The sequence below is a fragment of the Pelodiscus sinensis genome, chromosome 14, assembly GCF_052426305.1.
Source record: "Pelodiscus sinensis isolate ZL-2025 chromosome 14, ASM5242630v1, whole genome shotgun sequence".
In the NCBI taxonomy this organism is placed as follows: domain Eukaryota; kingdom Metazoa; phylum Chordata; order Testudines; family Trionychidae; genus Pelodiscus; species Pelodiscus sinensis.
In genome coordinates this window covers 42,926,121-42,946,802 of record NC_143065.1, presented here as the reverse complement: position 1 = coordinate 42,946,802, position 20,682 = coordinate 42,926,121, and the positions used below count along the sequence as shown (strand labels likewise).

The following is a 20,682-nucleotide window of genomic DNA, read 5'->3' as shown; positions in this document are numbered from 1 at the left end:
AGAAAGGCTTGGTTGGACAAGTGAAGCAGATGTGTAATGAGAAAAACATTATACAACCAATGTTCCTGCACTGTATTATTCACCAGCAAGCTTTGTGTGCTAAATATGTGGACATTAGCAGTGTACTGAATCCTGTGGTGAAGATGGTGAATTTAATAAGGTCACATGGGCTCAACCATAGACAGTTCAGAGACATGTTGAAAGATACAGACACAGAATCACAAGATTTACCATATTACACAGCAGTAAGATGGCTAAGTTGTGAGAAAGTTCTGAGCAGGGTATTTAAGTTAAGAAAGGAAATAGGTGACTTCCTGGAAAGTAAAGGCAAGCCACAGCCATTACTGTCTGATGAAGAGTGGGTATGGAAATTGGCTTTTGCTGCAGACATAACTAGTCATTTAAATTTTCTGAACCTAAAACTACAAGGAGAGCAAAATCTAGTTTCTGATCTATACACCCACCTAAAGGCCTTCAGATCCAAACTTGTCTTGTTTTTGGAACAAGTACAGGCCAACAACTTGACGCACTTTCAGCAGTGCAAGGTATTCATGGCTGAAGCAACAGCTGAGTTCCCCACGTCATTTGCATGTGAGATCATCAAAGACCTCCAGCTGCAGTTTCAGCAGCGGTTTTCTGACTTGGATTCAAAGGCAGAAGAAGTGAGATTGTTTCAAAACCCATTTGAAGCAGATGTGGCCAGTTGCCCAGATGAACTGCAGCTGGAAGTCATTGAGTTGCAAGCAAATGACCTCCTTAGGGACAAGTTCAAAATAGGACTGGTGGGTTTTTACCAGTTTTTGCCCAAGGAAGACTTTCCTAATGTCAAAACTTTTGCATCAAGGTACCTTTCAATCTTTGGAACAACATACCTGTGTGAACAAACATTTTCAAGAATGAAATATGTGAAGAACAATTTGAGAACAAACTTGTCCGATGATAATCTCAGGTCACTGTTGATGTTAGGGACAACAAATCTAAAGCCAGAAATGTCTGCTATTTTGGCATCCAGGAAACAATTTCACCATTCACACTAATACAGGTGTTCATGTGTAGTGTATCAATGTGTTATTAAATAATAACTGAATAAAATAATATTAAATAAATAATTAAAAACAACATCCATGTTTTGATTGTTTTTTATTTGGACCTCAAGTGTGTAGTCGGCCCCCGAACTGCTGTTTGATAGTTAATGCGGCCCTCGGGCTGAAAAGTTTGGAGACCCCTGGTCTAGACCATGGGTTCTCAAACTGGGGGAGCGTGAAGAAATTCCTGGAGGGGCACAAGACAACCAACCGCCCCCCCTTCCACCTGGTCAATCCCCCCTTAAGTTTTGCTGCTATTTTTGTTTTTTGACCTTGGTCAGTTCCTTTTTTTTTTTTTTGGCTATGAGTGTGTGTGAGTGTTTCTCAAAAATCAAAAAGGGGGGATGTGCTGCCGAAAAGTTTGGGAACCATTGGTCTAGACCAGGGGTGTCCAAACTTTTTTCAAAGAGGGCCAGATTTGATGAAGTGAACATGCGTGAGGGCCGACCATTTGCCTGACATTCTTTGAACCATTAAAATTAAATGCAAATTAACTATTTTATGCAAAGTTTATTGTAAACGGCATACTTTTCATTTCGTCACATGGATGACAAATCTAAACAGGTGTTAAATCACTCTGCCTTTCATATCTGAAGGCCAGATGAAAAAAAAAATCCAGGAAGCTGAAATATATGTCAGGAACATTGTAAAGTACATTACATATTATTGGTAATAAAGGTTGTCTGTCAACTTTTAAGTTCAAAAAATATGAACAGGAACATAACACCAAGTATACATGTTGTGTCCAAATATATTTATAACTGATTTAGACCAACTGACATTAACTGAGATTTTACAATGTATTCATCTCAATACATATGGATTCGTTGGGGGCCATAAAAGATAGATATTGCCAAATTACCCGGGGGGCCGTCTTAAACCGGAACACGGGCCGCAATTGGCCCGCGGGCCGGACTTTGGACATGCCTGGTCTAGACGGTGCTTGGTCCTGCCACGAGGGCAGGGGACTGGACTTGATGACCTCTCGCGGTCCCTTCCAGTTCTACTGTTGTAGGATTCTGTGATTCTATGTTTGGCTGTGTGTGCGTGTTCTCCCCAAGTGCTGCCCCAGGTCTGAGCAGGCAGTTGGCACAGACAAGCTCGAGCATGCCACCCAATGACCACAAGATCTGTTAAGGAATGAAGGCTCCCAGACATGTTTATTGTGGACAAAGCACAACAACAGCACCTGGCAGACTCTACAAGGATACTAAGACAACGGATGCTGCTCAGTTGGTGGTGGTACTTTCCAGTGCCCCTAAGTTGGCCAAAGATACACACACACCCTGGAGCTACATCTTTATCTCTTGATATAAACAAGTCACGTGCTGTTATCCTGTCTCCTTTAGGAGGAGTCATTGTGTTTCCGTTATGCTTTGGGAAGGTTTCTCTATCACACTTAAAATTGGAATGTTCTGGTACTGCTAGTGGCGTGGGAACATTTTTAAAAGCGGGGCTGCTGAGATCTCTTACCTCCATCCGCTACTACCCCCAGCTGAGGTCAGGAGCAGGGACCCCAGGCCTGGGGCCGGCAGCAGGGGCCCTCGGCGTACCAGGCTAAAACAAGGACCCCAGCACACTGGGCCAGCAGCAGAACCCCTGGCACACAGGGTGGCAGCTGGGAACCTGGCACATGGGGCAGCCACACAGGCCCCGGCACAAGAGGCCATGAGTTGGGAAACTAGAGCATAGGATCAGCAGCTGAACCCTGGTGAATGGAGCCAGCAGCTGGGACCACAGGCTCCAGGCCAGGAGCCCAGAGGTGCTGCACCCACACCCCTAGTTCCCCTACCAATGGGTACCACTTGATACTGGGACATGCTCAAGTAGGTGCTCTGAACTTAGCACTTCTTAATAGCAGCCCCGATCTTGCCAAATTCTGTAAGCAGGTCTTGCCTCGGATGCAATGGCTTATGTCTCAGACTCTCTTCCTACTACAGGCAGTCCCCGGATTACGTACAAGATAAGAACAAACCTACAGTCCCTAAGTTGAATCTGTATGCAAGTCGGAACTGGCGTCAGCCGCTGCTGAAACTGATCAGTTTCAACAGCGGCTGAATCTGGATGCTAGTTCTGACTTACATACAGATTCAACTTAAGAACCCCAGGCATCCCCAAGTCAGCTGCTGCTGAAACTGTTCAGTGGCTGATTCCAGGAAGCCTGGGGCAGGGGCTTCCTGTAGTCAGCCACTGGTCAGTTTCAGCAGCGGCTGACTTGGGGACGCCTGGGGCAGAGCAGCTGGGGTGCTGCTGGGTTGGTCAAGTTTTTGACATCACAATTCCAGTACATAGTCACGCTGGCCTGCAGTGGTTCATGGAGTCAGTCATGGCTAGCTTGTCTGTCTCCTGCCTAGTGACATTCACCAAATTGTGATGACCAATAGTAAAGGGTTCTATAATGTGAAGGGACAGTACGATGGAATGACTAATTACAAAACATTTATGTATGGAGATCTCCATTATTCCCACAAATGTTTCCATCCATGTGTGGAATACATTTTGTTGCATGTGCAAATGTGCACCACCAGTGCAAACACATGCTGCCAGCTGAGGGTGCTCTGCTAATCAGCTGGGCAGCATTTGAAGCTCTCCTGTGTGGCCACCCAAGTGCACAGCTTATAGGAACAACAGAGACCCATTTATAATGTCACTACTCCAAACTTCTATTTTATTTCTCTTGTATTTGGCGTTATAGGTCATGCTAATTATATCTGTTCCAGTCTTTCCAGGATCAGGATTAAATTTAAAAAAATACATACCAGATTCTAACATGCATGTTGAACCTCTAAATATAAATTTAAAAACATTATTGGACTGAAAAGACACTCACAGTTACCCAGACTTGCAATGACAAAGCAGAATAAGCACCTCAACTACATAAATTATCCATGGTGGTGATCCTGAAATAATCATTCCCCACACTTGGCTAAAAGCTGCACTTTTAGCTTTTGCTTGTACTACAGAGAGTGTTAGTTTTCATTGTGTTAATTATATACTCTCGCTTATGAAGTTTGCTAGAACAGTATAAAACTCACCACTGCCTCATACATTAATTTGGCAGAAGTGTCATCCTGATACAATTAGCAAAGCCACGAGAGGGGCCCTGTTTGCAAATATATATTTGTAAGTTAGATGCAGTATACACCATGGTAATAATGCATGACATTATTATGGTATATTGAATATAAGATAGATTATCATGATGAATTGTATTACACCTACAGGCAGTCCCCGACTTACGTCGGATCCGCACTTACGAACGGGGCTCTCTCGCCCCGGAGGTCGGGGCGAGAAAGCCCCGTTCATAAGCTGCTCCGGTGCCCCTGGTCTGCTGGAGACCGTCTCCAGCAGACCAGGGGCACCGGGCGGGTTCCCCCGCTTCTGAGGCTTTGCCAGAGCAAAGCCTCAGAAGCGCGGGGAACCGCCGCTGCTGCCGCTTCAGTCTGGGTGCCTGTGGTCTGCTGGGGACCGTCCCCAGCAGACCACAGGCACCCAGACTGAAACGGCAGCAGCGGCGGTTCCCCGCGCCTCTGAGGCTTTGCTCTGGCAAAGCCTCAGAGGCGCGGGACCCCCCCCGCGGCTGTGGCTTCAGTCCGGGTGCCTGTGGTCTGCTGGGGACGGTCCCCAGCAGACCACAGGCGCCCAGACTGAAGCCGCAGCCGCGGCAGGGTCCCGCGCCTCTGAGGCTTTGCTCCCCGTGTCCCTGGTCTGCTGAGGGGGGGGCGCAGCTAGTGTGCTCTCCCCCCCCCCCCCCCCAGCAGACCAGGCTTTTGTTTTGGACTCTGGGGCAGAGCAGCTGGGGCGCTGCCGATTGGTCCTGCAGCGCCGCTCTGGGCACTACTGGACCAACCCGGCAGCACCCCAGCTGCTCTGCCCTAGGTCCTGATTCAGCCGCTGCTGGTCAGTTTCAGCAGCGGCTGAATCAGGACGCCTGGGGCAGAGCAGATAGGGTGCTGCTGGGTTGGTCCAGTAGCACCGAGAGCGGCGCTACTGGAGCAACCCAGCAGCACCCCAGCTGCTCTGCCCCAGGCGTCCCCAAGTCAGCTTCTGCTGAAACTGACCAGCGCTGACTACCGGAAGCCCCAGGCAGAGTTGCTCTGCCCCGGGCTTCCTGGAATCAGCTGCTGATCAGTTTCAGCAGCAGCTGACTTGGGGACGCCTGGGGTTCTTAAGTTGATTCTGTATGTAAGTCAGAACTGGCGGTCAGTTTCAGCAGTATCTGAATCTGGACGCCAGTTCCGACTTACATACAGATTCAACTTAAGAACAAACCTACAGTCCCTATCTTGTACGTAACCCGGGGACTGCCTGTATTCTTGTTCTCTTATGCCATGTACCCCACAATATCTTATAAAACAATGTAACTCAGCATTTGGCACAGAAAGACAGGGAACGGGTCAAAAGCAAGATATACAAGTGTTCTACCCTGGTACAGGAAGGGACTGCTTTCATGGACAACTAGTTTGGAATGCTATATTCAAAACCCAAGAGGGATGCACCATGGAACCAAAAAGAATAAGTTGAAATTGGTGGGTGCAATCTTAGATGACATGTGAAGATATTTAGTTTATAAACAACCCCATTTAAAACCGAAGTGATTTTAGGGTTGCATTTTTGGGAAGCATACCGAACATAGCAAGAACCTACTTCCTGGAAGGATTGGGGATGTATTAGCTCTTTCTCTCCTATCTCACATTGTTTGTCTATAGACAATAAACTGGCTGCTCTTGAACACTTTTAATATCGAACTGCAAGTGCAGTCAATGCCAATTGGCTCTACATATTTATCAACAGAACAAAACAAACTATGGTGTTTGGGATCATCTTTCTCTGAGCAGCCACAGAATAGACAGAACTGCTCTCACCTCACAACTAGAGAGCCCATCAGATGCAAAATGAGGCTAGGAAGCCAGAGCACAGCTACAGAAGGGATAGGATAAAAGGGGGATGGAGGTCAGTGAGAGGAACAAGACTTTAAACACAATTTTAAGTCTTTCCCGACCAAAAGAATTCCCACTGGCGACTGTTTATGAAGGAGAAGCCAATGACTCCCTCTCTGAATTGCTTCTTTTTGGTAGGAGTTTCTTGTAAACAAAAAGATATTTTACTATTAATGTTGTGGTGGTACCTACAGCAGGGGTGGGGAACCTTTTCTGGGTCGGGGGCCACTGACCCACAGGAAAATCAGTTGGAGGCCACACACGTGAGAAGCGAAAAAACAACCCTAACCCAAAACGAAACCCTCACTGACATGGCCCCCGATTGTTGGGAGCGTCTTTCTCCTTCTCATTCCCCGTGTACACCAGAGCCTCGGGGGGCCTAGGCTAGTAGATTTTGTGTGCTCCAGCCCCACAAGGGGATGGCTGGGGAGCTGGAACACCAGCACAGGCTCCCCAATGCTGGGGGAGGGGAGGACTGAGCCTCGAGGGCCGGAGCCAGGCAAGCTGGGGGCTGCATTCAATTTGTCCTTTTCATATGTGTTCATTTTTTTTAATTGTATCCTTTGGTATATATGGTTGTGACAATTTTCTTCCACTATTTGATCTGAGGAAGTGGGTCTGGCCCACGAAAGCTCAACATCTAATAAACCATCTTGTTAGTCTTTAAAGTGCTACATAGTCCTGTCTTTTGTGGAAGTATGTCAGTCTCTCCTGTCCTGAGGGCCAGGTGAGAGCAAATAACCCCTTGGGCCTGGAAGCAGGACAAAGCAGGAGGCAGGAGGCAGGACTGCCTTGGGGGCTGGGAGCAGTGGCCGTGAGTGTGAGTTAGGTTTTCGGCTGGCTGAAGGAGAAGGGAGCCTAGCTGGCTGGGGCAGGGGCCCAGGGCCTCTCTTTCCCCAACACGGGCTGTACTGAATGCTCTTGGTTCCTGCAACAACAAATCTGAGCTACGCTGTGTCCCTGTCAATGAATAAACCTTCTGTTCTATTTGCTGGCTGACAGTCATGTGACTGCGGATGAGGGGTGCAGGGCCTGGTGACTCCCCCACACTCTGTGACACCAATAAAAATGTACAGTTACTTCAAAGAATAGTATCCTGCCACTGAGTCCAGAGTAAATGTATACAAAGTGAACATACTATATAAAACCCTTGTTAAAGCCACTCCATGCACAGATAACTGATGTACTGAGTTGGGCAAAACTTTATGCTTTGACACAGCAATAAGTGAACTTGGAAATGATCTGACACCCAGAAGAGGGAAAAATTCAGGCAGCAGATCTGCCTAGTGGAAATCCATTTGGATGACCCCCTTTTGCTAAAGAAACGGAACCTCCTTTTACGTAAATGCTTCCTTCACAGTGGAGCTCAGCACATGCAGTAACAGGTCAGCCACAGCTAAATCATCTTTGTGAGGAAGTGCCACCAGTGACGTGGCTTCCTAGTGGGGATACAGAGTGAAATCCCGACTCCACTAAGCCCGTAGCAAAACGCGCATTGACTTCAATGAGGCTAGGATTTCACTCATGATGTGTGCTAATGATGGCTGTCTGGAAGGACCAGATACTTAAAGATGCTGTGTACTCTGGAGTAGGATAAGATTACTGGAACAATTATGTTCCTTAATCCTTTCATTAACAAGACAGAAGTTAATTTAAGTGGTAAGACCAGTGCAGAAAGAAATAAAACCAAGGGGAGAACATACATATTCCAACTACTCATCCCAACCTATTTAGGTTCTAATCAATGCAACAACAGACATTTGCTTTTTTTTATGCAAGGCAACAAAGTCTGCCCCCTACCTAGTCACAATTGGTGTCTCTATGTTAACCTGCCATGCAAACCATTCCTTTGCCCACAGATGGAAGCTCCCAAACTGCGTCCCACTTACCTGCTGATGGTTGTAGATGTCATATTCTCCAGGAGGTGTTGGCACACAAGCACTAGTAAAGATTCTTTTACTTCCCGATTTAGTTCTATAGAGATGAGCTACTTCCGGCTCACAGCCCAATATGGGCACATTTAACATGTCAGCCACTGCTAAATCATCGTTGTGAGGAAGCCCACCAATCATGTAGGCTTCCTTGCCTTGGATAAGATTTTTTATTCTTTTGATCGTCTTGGGACTGTACTTCAGCTGAGTGGCCAGGCACATGTGATGGCCCTGCATAAAGACAACATTATTCTTGTTAAAAGGTGCTTTTTCCTATTCCATAAACCTAATTTAGAATGTTGCACACCATAAATACATTATTAATAGCAGGCTGGGTTATGACCTATCCTGTAGCTTAGCGGTTTAAATTGATAAAAGCTGTTGGGGTGAGGCTCCATAATCGTTCACATCTTTAGTGTGTTGGAAATGGGCTCACTGGGAATAGAACTAATTACTACACATCTGTATTTATTTGATCCACGTGGAATTATCCTTCTGTCAGTCGGCAGAGATGCCGGTGGCCTTTGGATAATAGTGATTCATCTCTGCAACACTTCTGGCGTGGTTTAACGCTACAGCGTCAACGAAATCAATACAAAAAATGAAGAAAAACCCCTGTAGTAGAGAAAATATTTCCTCAGACAGTGCAGCAGTGTTTTAAATGATTCTCTGCGAATGCAGCAGTTTGATTTAGCAAACCTTTCATTGATCACATTACATTACAGAGGATATACATTTCCATTATACAGTGGTTTTAATGGCTACAGTCAATTGGACTGCAGAGGGGAAGTAGAAGTGATTTTTTTTTAAAAAGCACAAAGGTTTCCATTTTTCATTTCTTTTTAAAAATAAAATGTCTATTTCTGGACAAGCTGTTCATGAGAGACATCGCATCAAGTAAAATTAAACTAAGATCATCAATCAGGGAAGGTAGAGTCTCCGGAATATTTGCTATAACAAACCCTATGCATGCATTGCAAATTATGCAAAGTATGTTACTTCACTGGAGCTGTCAAGGTACCTTCTGAAAGTGAGCAAGACAGTGATGGATGTTGTGCACAGAACAGCGCAACAGGCATTTAACAGGTCACAGATTGCTACTACACAAGAATGAAGATAATGTTCTACAATCCTATCAGGAAGGAAGGTTTTTTTACAATGAAATTTCATCCACCAGTTTTGGGAAGCATTCCAGTGTCTTCAATGCATGCTTAAATGCTGTCCTTAATAGGGATGGACTTAAACATATGCTTAAGTGCTTTCCTGACTGGGGGTCTTAAAAGCTATGAAGTATAGATCTTGGACCTGGTGTCTGGGGAAGGAGTATTGTGGAAGTACCATTCTCAGGCCCCAGAAGTGAAGGGAAAGAAGGCCTCATGTCAGGAAACTCTCTAGCCAAATGGGGAAGCAGTGCCCAAATAGTGTGCAAGGCTCTTTGTAAAGTTGGCAGCCCCAATTGGAGAGATGTGGGATATAAATCAGAGATATGGGGCGATCCTCAAAGTTCCAGCAGGAGCAGAGAGGATCTTGGGAGGCATAACTAGCAGGAGAGTCACTAACAAACCAATATACCCGAGTTTCCTTGCTTTATTCCAGTTTGAAAGCACATTCTTGAAGTTCTGTCAAGTGACATTTGTATTTCCCCGCCCATGAACAGCAGCATGAAACCAGAAGAAAAAGGCCAGTCTGACTGACCCAGGTTCAATTTCCTGTCCCGGTCACTTGTTCCCTAGGGCCAGGAGTGGTGATGCAAGGAAAAGATTTGCTGAGGGGGAAGGTGTCTCTCAATAACAGCTTCTACAGTTAATTAAGGAGTGCAGGCTACACGGCGTGAAATCTAGTTCATTCCGCCTCAGATAGTGAGGTGATAGCCATGACCGGAGGTGCTGAGGGGGAGAGAATGTAGAAGCAAAGGGATGTGGGGAATCCTCAGGATTCCAACAGGGAATAACACAGAAACAATCACTGCTAAGCTGAGGAAAAGGTCATTTGTTTTATCATCACCGGTGCTGGCTTGTTTCAAGGCCTCCACAGCTAGGCCCTTGAGTCCAGATAAGCTCAGCTTGGCATCAGACTCAAAGTGGTGAGCAGAGGTGGTACGAAACCACTCAAGTCTGAGGCCAATTGAAGAATACCACAATTTAGAGCGGTCTCTGGGATGCTTTCCATTTTACCTGGCTGCAGCGATTCCCCAATGGCTCATGGTAGTAACAGGGGTTTGCCAGAGCACAAGCTTGTTTGGACCATGCACCCTTCTTTCTTGGGCCGTGTCCCTCAGGCAGAGGATTGGGCTCAGAGGTGGTGGCACAGCACTTGCATACAGTTATCACCACCCCGTGATTTCCCTTACACCAGCATCCCCACATAGTGGATCAAGTCAGTATTAAGGTTGCTTTGTACTGCCAGAGCTGGGACAGACTCCTTCATTTCAATCTATACTCCGGTACTTTGAGGATACTTTGAGGTAAATTTAAGTACAATGAGCAAAGACTTTACTCTCATGAACTGAAAGAAAGGTACCTAGAACAAACCTCAGAAGGTGTCAATTAGTACTCTACGCAGGCAAAACACTCACTGAACTCACAACTACTGAAGTCACTGGTGTTTTGCTGCAATAAGAAAGGCAGATTCTCTGTCAGGATGCCTCCATACTAAAATCAATACAGCTGTTTTCACTAGGACCTAAGATGTGGCAGATATCCCATAATAACCCCTTCAAAAGCCCATTGAAAGCATTAATAATTCAAAGTATCTTGCATTCATCGGAATGGTGCTTTCCATGGGGCCTCAACATACGGTATCGGCTCATAATATAGAGACTTTCAAAATTTCCTCTTGCACAATTTTCTGTAAACGCTCCTTAAAGCTGAACCACACACCTTAGCACTCCAGTGGGGGCAGACTCTGATATCCACTCTGAAAAAGTTCCATATAAAAAATCCTACACTGGATCATAGCTGACTTTGAAAGTTAAATACACTTAAACAAACAAGAATAAAACCAAAGCCTGATTCACGGGGTGGATTTAATATCCAAAATTTTTTACTTTAGACGATAAAGGACCAGCCAAAATCTGTTCTTGTACAAGCAGATTCACAAAGGTTGAACTTTTGGCATAGGATTGTTCCCATTCATGTCACGCTGAGTTTGGACAGAGGACTTGCCGATGAACAGCAGAACCATGTGAAAAGTGACTAATACTATTTTGGTGCCCGCTAACTTCAGAACACATAGAAAAATCTAGTCAAACCTATGTAATTCACTCATCTGTGTGGGGCATGCCTCTGTATTCATGTCGCACTCCCAGCAGCACTTGGCCCAGGTCGGGGAAGTAATGCTCCAACCAGCAGATCAAATTTGGTGATGAATTCTGGTCGTGTACCACCTAAGGCACGTTGTACATAAACTTAAGAAGACGTCTCTTAACTACCATGGAAATAGCAGGCACAATTATGGCCCTGACTCAGCAACCCATCTCTGTTCAACAAAGCACTTAAGCATGTGCTTCATTTTAGGCATGTGCTTAAAATTAAGCATGTACTTAGGTGTCTGATCAAACAGAAATGGATTTAAGAACATGCATAAAAAACTGCTGGTTTGGGGTCTAATAATAGAACTAACATCTGAAAGCCAACAAATTGACATGCTGCAGTAACAAAATATCCTTTGAAACTACTGATTTCAGCTCTCTCTCTCTCTCTCTCTCTCATATATATATATAACCTAAATCATGCTGTCCCTTCATTAAGTTCATGTTTCTTCTCAGACTATGTTCCAGGGTTTGGGTTTAAATTGGCCTAAGTTCAAAGCTAATATTACTACAAAATCTAAATTAAACACATTTAAAGTTCCACACACTTAAAAAAAGTTTTAAATTGGATTCCACTGCAATCAATACTCTTGAGGAATGAATACATGAATGGCTGTTCAGCTATAAGCAGCTACAATCTGAGCAATAGAAATGTTTTTATTGTTACGCTTTCCTTAGCATTATAAATCTACCAAATTCTAAGTCCCAGACAAATATTTAGAATAGACACCAGCCCTCAGACAATGGGATAAGACTTCCTCAACTAAGTCTATAAAACTAAACTGGGATATTTATTTCCCACAGTCTAACTAGTGGTCTAATCAGTAAAGCTCTTAAACTTGCAATAATATTTCACTGATGGGTACCAGAGCGTTACACGTTATAAAATTTCCAATTTAATTTTACTGCATCCCTCAAGCTGTAGTAATTAGAAGACAAACTCACAGGGAAGCTGTTTATAGCTTCAGGGGTGAGAATTTTGAACCTGTCCTGCAGGTCACCCATGTCCTCAGGGTTCCCAGATCTAACAGCTGCCTGCAGACCCAGGAGTTTATTGTAATACTGCAGTAACTCCTCACTTAGATGAAGGGGGCAGATGTAGATGACGTCCACGTTGGCATCTAAAACAAATGGGCACAATGTTCATTATACGTAGAAAGGTAAACTCCATTGTGAACTGACAGCTGATGATTCCTGACCATTTGCTAACAGACAGCATCCTTAAAAGCATACTGGAAATAAAATGAGAATTGTAATTCCCAAATCTTACTGCTTTACCTGCTTTTCTGTACTTCAGCATTTCTCTGAAGACAGGTCACTAACCCAAAGAAATAGCTAGTTTTCGGAATTAAGTCTGCAGAACACATTGGAGGCAGAATTTCCAAAGCACTGCCAGGGGATTGGGTAGCGCAACTCATATTAACATCAATGGGAATTATGCACTGCTGTAAACATGTATCCCATTAGCTTCAGTAAGTGATAAAAGTGTGCTATTAATTCCTGAAAGCTGATGAAACTGCAATTTCATACGCTGCTTCGATTCTGCATGGCCTGCTCCTATCCTCGCCCCTTCCATGTAAATGCTCAAAGCATGAGGGCAATATTAACTTCTGCAGAACAAACGGGTGAGCCGATTGGATTGTGAAATACCAAATCTACGTGGATGCATGTAAAACAAGTTGGTGTGAAAAGCTGTATGTCCAAACACTTAGGTGTGAAAAAAACGCCACGCGACTGGAGATGCCATTTTGGAAAATTTGACCCAGTGTGGTTTTTTTCTAAAACATTAATACTAGACATTGATGAGTTAACAGGCCTCAGAACATCAACCCAGTGTGATGCTGTGAAAAGCACTCTGAGACCTACAAATAATAAAAAAAAAGCACTATCAAGGTCTGAGCCAATTCCCATTGAAGTCAATTGTCTTGTCCAGAAACTAGACTGAGCCCTACAAGTACCAACAGTGATTATTATTACGGCAAGGGAAAATATAAGAAGGTGAAGCTACCATATCTAGGGGTAAATGTGGTAAGAAGGAAAACCAAGACTCGAAATAAAATAGTCCACTCATTTACTTTGCTTTGAAAACACCACCTGTTAAAAAAAAACCACACAGAGTGTTCAGCTGTTGCATAAAAAATAACACAAACTGAGGAGCTAGCTCATAATCTAAGCTTTGATTGTGCCCATATGTACGAATGCACAAAATTCATGATCACATTATTTCAAAAAGTAATTACAATGAAGATAACAGTCCATTTGACCTTTGGTCAATACTCAATATCACTTTCAGTCACTCTTGAAAATTTGCCAGCCAGGGTGCATAAACTGCTCACCCGCCCTCGCTGTGACAATGAAAAAGCTAATGAACAGGGCTCGACGATCGCGGCGAAAACCACTCGCCAGCCCCACCCTGCGCATGCACGAACCACTGGTGAACGGGGCAACTGGCTGAAATCTACTCGCACCGGGAGAGTAGATAAGTGGATTTGTCGAGCCCTGCTAATACCCTATGGTTTTGTCTATACTGCAAGGTTTTTGCTCAAAAAGCTTTTTTCGGAAGAGATCTTCCGCAAAAACTTCTTGTGCAAAAGCGCGTTCACACCTCAAAAGCACATCGCAAAAGCAATGTGCTTTTACACAAGAGAGTGTCCACACTGCATGGACACTCTTGTGCAAGAAAGTTCGGATTGCCATTCACAGAATGGCCATCAGAGCACCTGTGCTTTTTGCGATAGGTTCTTTTTGCACAAGAAACTCTTGTTGAGCATCTACACACACCTTTTTGCACAAGAACTCTTGCGCAAAAAGGAGTTATGCCTTGTAGAAGGAGGTATACCTACCCCGCAAAAAGCCCTCTGTTCTGTCCATTGACTGTAGTTTTTTTGTGCAAACACATTTGAGATATGGATGCTCAGCGGGTTTTTGCGCTAAACCGGCTGCTTTTGCACAAAACCCCTGTAAGTGTAGACATAGCCTATCGGAAAGTTACCTGCTCAGGGCAGGGTACAGTGAGTGAGCAGAATTTTGCAAGGCTGAATTAAACACTGCTAAGACTACCCCTGCAACAGCTACCAAGATCTTTTGGGGCCTTTTTAGGATGGGGGGAGGGAGGAAATTAAGTGAAATCACTCAATATTCTCAGAACCTCCTTTGCCTCCTCCACTTTCCTTCTGTCTACACCACTTGTCTGCTGCTTATTCAGTTTCAATTGCAACTTTGCTGCTGCTGTTTCTGGTAAATGTGTTCATGCAGACCACATGGTACACCCAAAGTGCTGTCAAATGCACAAAGTAAATGAATGGGGAAAAAAAGAACAAAATGAAAAATCTCTCTAAGTGCCTTCAGTTGTAATCTTAGGATTTATTTCTAGGCTATTTATTGCTAAGTACAAAATTCTCTGATGGAAATGCAATTTTCATGTTTGCAGATATGAAGGTGAGAAGAAACCGTTCGATCATTAAGGCTGACTCCTATACAACTCATTAACATTCTCCCTTTCAGTTTTGAACAAACAATGTAGATGTAACTAATGTATCATTAAAAAACCCTCCAAAAAATAAAAACCAACTGTATTATGGAAAAACAACATTAGTGCCTAGATAATATATAAAGGCAATTACATTATTATTTTAGGCTACTGTAAATTTCTGGATCTAACATTTTTGTTACAAAGTTACTAAATGGCATTTATGAAATAATAATGACAATGAAATATATATGAATCATGTAAAGCGTGTCATTCCAGGGAGCCAACAAAGTTGGTTATTGACAAATTAATATCCTTCATTGCCTTGCTTAAAGAAGAACTGTCATGCTGGGAAAACTTTCAGATCTATGTTTCTTACTTCATTTGCTAATTTTAAACAAATGGTTTAAATAAAGGCTTACTCTTCCCCCCCATCTTCTTTCCTAGCATGATTCTGAATGCATAACTGGCACTGCCTAATTATTAGTCAGTTCTGTAGAGTGCTAAGCTCCCGGTCTGCCAAGAAATGCTCAGCACTGTGCAGAATCAGAGCCTTAGTTCACTGCAGAATCAAGAATAGCAAGTATGTTCCTCTTATGAAAATCTCAGAGAGCAGCAAATGGCATAGAGGGCAATCAGCTACAGAAAAGTGCTTTTGCATTTCAATACTCTCTGCATTCAAGATTATTACAGCAAAAAAGTCCCCCCATCCATGTGCTTTTCTTTAAAAATAGGAGAAAAACAACAAAAATGTAGGCAGCTGACTGCTCTTACTATACCTAGTATGTCACACAGTCTCCCCATCTGCAAGTTCTGCTGAAGAGCAAAATCAGGAGCAGCTTTGCGAATACACTGGGAATACCCTAAAAAGAAAATAAGTTACCAACATCTATTAATAAAAATCCTCATATATCTTTCAAAGAGATAAGATTTTAGATAAGCTAATTACATTTTTCCTTTGAAAATCATTGTTTAAAATGTATTTTGTAGTTATTCTACCCATAAGAATTAAATCCTTATTTATTTTAAAGAAATATTTTGAAATGCAAACGCAGAGCACAACTCTGTTCCTATTCAAATTAAACACAAAACTGCTGCTGATATAACTGGAAGGAGAATTAGGCCAATAAAAAGCATGCTAAGAAGCTGATTCTGCTACTAAAGCTTCAATCTATTTATTTTTATTATTTTATTTCTTTTACTAATGCCATAAAACTCCCAGAACCAGGATCATGCAAGCGCACTGAGGTTTTGTGACATGCAAGGACGGAAGTTCCATGCATTGTGAGAAATGCAGAATATGCTCAAATTCCAAAAGTGTCATTTATTAGGTTTTAGAATCCATAGCTCCCATGCAATATTTTAAAAACAGTATTTCAGATTCATTCTTGTCTGACAGCCAAATTTAAGCAAAACACCTTCTAGTCTGAAGTAAGAATTTGCTGGAACTGAGCACTAAAGAAAACCCATGCACCAAAGAGACTCAATCAATCAAAATAAATTAAAATAAACAAACGCAGCTAATGTTTAGTACTAGCAGAAGCCCCACTGAGCAGGTATTTTTTATGCTATGCCAATTTTCAGAAAAATATAAATTTCGACTTAGGGCCTCTTAAGTTGTTGAACCTAAAATATCCTCATGCCTCCCTCTAATGTGACTATATTTTTAGGAACTGTAGAAGTGAGGCATTTAACCTTTCAAACCTGGCATTCCTACAAAAGTTTTTCAATCCTCTTGTTTGTTAAGACTCTTCTTGGTGGAGGCATTCTGAAAGAAGTGTTTTATCAACTAAACAAACATAGAATCATGTGTGTGAATTTAATTAGCTATTTTCGTTAATGGACAGGAGCAGCATCATGCCTGTGTGTGATGAGATTTTTAAATAAGGACTTCAGTATTAAAACCTGTAGTACTTTATAATCCCAAAAGTACATTTTTATGTGTATTTTATTTGGGTTTGCGCACGTTATAGTTTTTAAAGCCGTAGAGAAAAGTAAGTTCACCTTCCGATCAAGCAGTCTATTCCATTAGCACATTGTTCTTCAAACAAAGATAAAAAGCAACCAAAAATGAATAATTACAAAAGACACCTAGAATACAATCTCATTGATATCTGATCACTCTGTTTCAGAGGATGTAATGTCTGGATGACTAACAGTCTGTGTGGGCTAGGATTATCTTTCTGAAGGGCAGGTTTCTGATTATTCCCTCACCTTCTAAAATGCTCCTCTAAATGACATGTTTATAGTGACTATAATCTTTAATTTCGGAGATTTTAAAATGTAGCTAATTCTAAATGAACCGGCTAGAAAAAGATTCTAATAAAAACATCAGATCAATTGCCAGCAGAGACAGTTGTCATTAAATCAATAGGATGTGTGACCTAATACCCAGTGTTTAATGTAGACTCTGAAGTGGTCTGTTAACAAGATCGGGTGACATTAAGATGTTAAGTTTTCCATACATCTGAACATGGCTAACCACGTGGTCTGATTAAAATTTGCCTAAATTCTAAAATATTAAATATTAGTAAGATAACAGTATTAATAGATTTATACAGAGTACTGCTATTTCACCTTTTATTATAAGGAATTTGCTTTTGGTAAGAAAATTAGCCATGACTAACCAGCAACATTCTTAGTTTGTCAGTGTAGTTCTATACATAAGAACACAAGAACAGCCATACTGGGTCAGACCAAAGATCCAGCTAGCCCAGTATCCTGTCTGCCCACAGTGGCCAATGCCAGATGCTCCAGAGAGAGTGAACACAATAGGGAAGCAGCAAGTGATCCCATTTCTCTCCTCCACTCCCAGTCTCTGACAGAAGCTAGGGACACCATTCCTACTCAGCCTGTCTGTTAGCCAGGGCTCTACAAATAGTGTAATCTACTCACCCGTGGCGAGTAGATTACACCACGGAAGAGCCGGCACAGAACCACACGGCTGATGAGCAGGGCTCGCCGCCACTCGGCGAGCCCTGCTAATAATCATCGATGGACTGATCCTCCATGAATTTATCTAGTTCTTTTTTAAATCCTGTTAAGAGTCCTGGTCTTCACAACATCCTCTGGCAAGGAGTTCCACAGGTTGATTGTGCACTGTATGAAGAAAAATTTCCTTTTGTTTGTTTTAAACCTGCTGCCAATTAATTTCATTTGGTGACCCCTAGTTTTTATGTTATGGGAACGAGTAAATAACTTTTCCTTATTCACTTTCTCCACACCAGTCATGACTTTATAAACTCTCTTCGTCTCCTCTTTTCTAAGATGAAAAGTACCAGTCTTTTTAATCTCTCTTCATATGGCACCCATTCCATAGCACTAATCATTTTTGTTGCCTTTTCTGAGCCTGAACATATGTGCATGATCCATAGAAGCAATGACCCAAAGGAAATATCAAGTAATTAAATTCTAAAAGATTTAGTCCAAACATCTTAAAGGCAACTGCTAATGTCCAGTGCCTCAACTGAGAGACACAGAGCTTCCTATTGAGTGGTCCTGAGTACCCATTAATTTAAACAGCAGTTGTGAATAGGGTACCATTGTTCAGTGTCGGTCTCAACTGAGGCACTCCAAATTAGTGGATGCTTCTGAAAAATCTTGGCCTCAACCGCATGAAAAATTAAATTTTACAACCCGCCTCAAAGGTCTGTGAGGGAAAACTTAGGCACAGATAAATCAAATAATTAGCCCAAAATCATACACTAAATCAGCGATAGAGCAGGGAGTAAAATCCAAGTACCTGACACCCGCTCATGTTTCTAATCCACTAACTATGGGGCTTAATAATTACTAAATTTTAGACACAGGAAACAAACAAATTGGTTGCCATGAACTAAACAGTTTCATATTTAGGAAGAAAATATTTAATGTTGTCATTTGGAAAATGCATCATTATTTTAAGCGGCAAATATTAAATTTTCCGCTATAGAACAAATTTCAATAATTTTTACATTGATGATGTTCTGCAAATGAAAAATACCAGCTACAGTATGTAATTTTCTAAAATTAGCTACCTAAATACTAATGACACATCATGTCATGAATAAATTGTGTGACATCTTTATGCCATTGACGTCAATAACAAAATTCCAATTTTACCCCCAGGCATGCCAGGCACCTTCCAGCTAACAGCATTCGCTATACCAATGGTGAATCCTGTCACCTGGCTGCTGAGCGGTACTATTCATGAAAGCCTTTTTCTGATCCACCTGTTGCAGCTTTCTTCAACTTACCAGTATCACAGCCTCATAGAAAGGCAGAGCTGGACAGGGTCCAAGTCACCAAGTCCAGCCCTTGCATTGTGGCAGAACAATGCAAACCTGGCCAACCCCTGAAATGGTCTTTGTCCAACCTGTTTTTAAAAACCATGAATGATGGGGATTCCACAGTCTCTCTCTGGAATCAGAGTTTAAATAAACTTATAGTAAAAGTTTTCTACAATATCTAGACTAAATCTCTCTTGCTACAGATTAATCCCATTACTTCCTGTCCAATTTTCAATGGCAATAGATAGGCTGCCAACGGTGGGGGGAGGGATGCAGAGAGAGCCCTGAGTCCTTTAAATCACTACTGGAGCCCCCTGCAGAATACTTGGGAGTGGCATTGAGGGCGAATTAGAGGAGGCGTGGCACAGTCTGAGTGGTGCTGAGAGCTGGCGGCTCTAGCCCCACCCCTTCCACTCGAGGCCCCTGCCCCTTCAGGGGATCCAGAGCCAAGTTTTCTCTGTCCTCCACCCACATTGCTCAGGGCCCAGCAAAGTAAGTCACTAGCCCCAGAAATAGAGAACAATTGATCACTGTCCTTTTTATAACAGCCCACAATTAGTATATATAAATTACGCTTACATCTCCGTGTTAACAGTGCACTTCCGCTTCTGATATGTGCAGTTATGCATTTATTTTAGCTCTTCCTAAAACTCTGGGCACAGCTGGGTTTGGTTTTTTTAAAGGGTCTGAAATGTTAAAGCAATTTTGCAACTACAGAATCTCTGAATATGAACTCAAGCCATAACCATAGATCATCTTTTTGAGTCGGAGGCCTAACCTGGGGTTGTGTACCCTGACAGCATGAGTAAATAATACTTCCAATTGGAGTTAAAATCAGTGATGTGGTGATATTTTGGACTCCCAAACCTGCAGCATATTAGAGGCTGGTGATATGCACATTCCCTCACATTCCACATCAATCAACCATGATGTGCCAATGGCTGAGCTGGACTACAGAAAAGCTCAATCTCTTAGAGTGAGAACTGAGGATTTCCAAGTGCAATGAGTCGTCATGGTACCAAAAGGACACAGAGGCATTTGCTTCTTTAACATCAGTTTCACACCAACATACCTACATTGATGTCAATGGAGTTACTCCTAATTTACACTGGGGTAAAAGATAGTCAGAGCTCTACTGAAAACAGAAGTAGAATATAATGGTAAAGGGAATATGTTGCTTCCCCTTCTCACTCTTCCCCTGCCAGGATCTAGTAACCTTTCTACATATGTTTTGCAGGTCCTTTTTAGTGCCTGTCGCCCCACAAAGAGTCCTTAATACTTTTCAAAATTGAGTCTGAAAATAAAAGCAGTGACGTGAAGCAGGGAGGTGGCAAAAACATAACAGTGTAAGAAAATTGGGGTTTGGGAGTTTTGCCTATAGAAAAAGAGGGAAGAAAGATAGCTGGAATTTAATGAGCACATATGCTAAAACATATCTCTATTTTGTCCAATATATGTGGCATATTTACTTTAAAGTACTTGTATTTATGGAAACACCATTTTCTAAAAGACTGAGTATTGCATAGGCATTACACTCTCATGTAGCAGTAAGAAGGGGTTAAAATGGGGAGGCAGCAGTGAGAGGAGGGAGGGAGAGAAGGAAAGGAGATGCCACAATAACTATATATTATAAACAGTTCTGCAGAGCAATGTTATTGAGTGGAGCAGTAATGTTATTA

General features: G+C 42.6%; 1 protein-coding gene across 5 annotated transcripts in view; it reads right to left on the bottom strand.

The window, feature by feature from the left end:
- IQCH (IQ motif containing H) overlaps positions 1–20,682 on the bottom strand; it is a 136,417-nt gene that overhangs the window by 78,510 nt on the left and 37,225 nt on the right. For 4 of the 5 annotated variants that reach the window (XM_075896862.2, XM_089782088.1, XM_089782089.1 and 1 more), the window contains 3 exons: positions 15,515–15,598; positions 12,212–12,387; positions 7,915–8,187 (listed from right to left, as the gene is read on the bottom strand). In XM_075896862.2, the coding sequence (XP_075752977.2) occupies positions 7,915–8,187; positions 12,212–12,387; positions 15,515–15,598 (533 nt within the window). The remainder of the gene's footprint in view (positions 1–7,914; positions 8,188–12,211; positions 12,388–15,514; positions 15,599–20,682) is intronic. The other variant, XM_089782087.1, reaches the window with a different exon arrangement.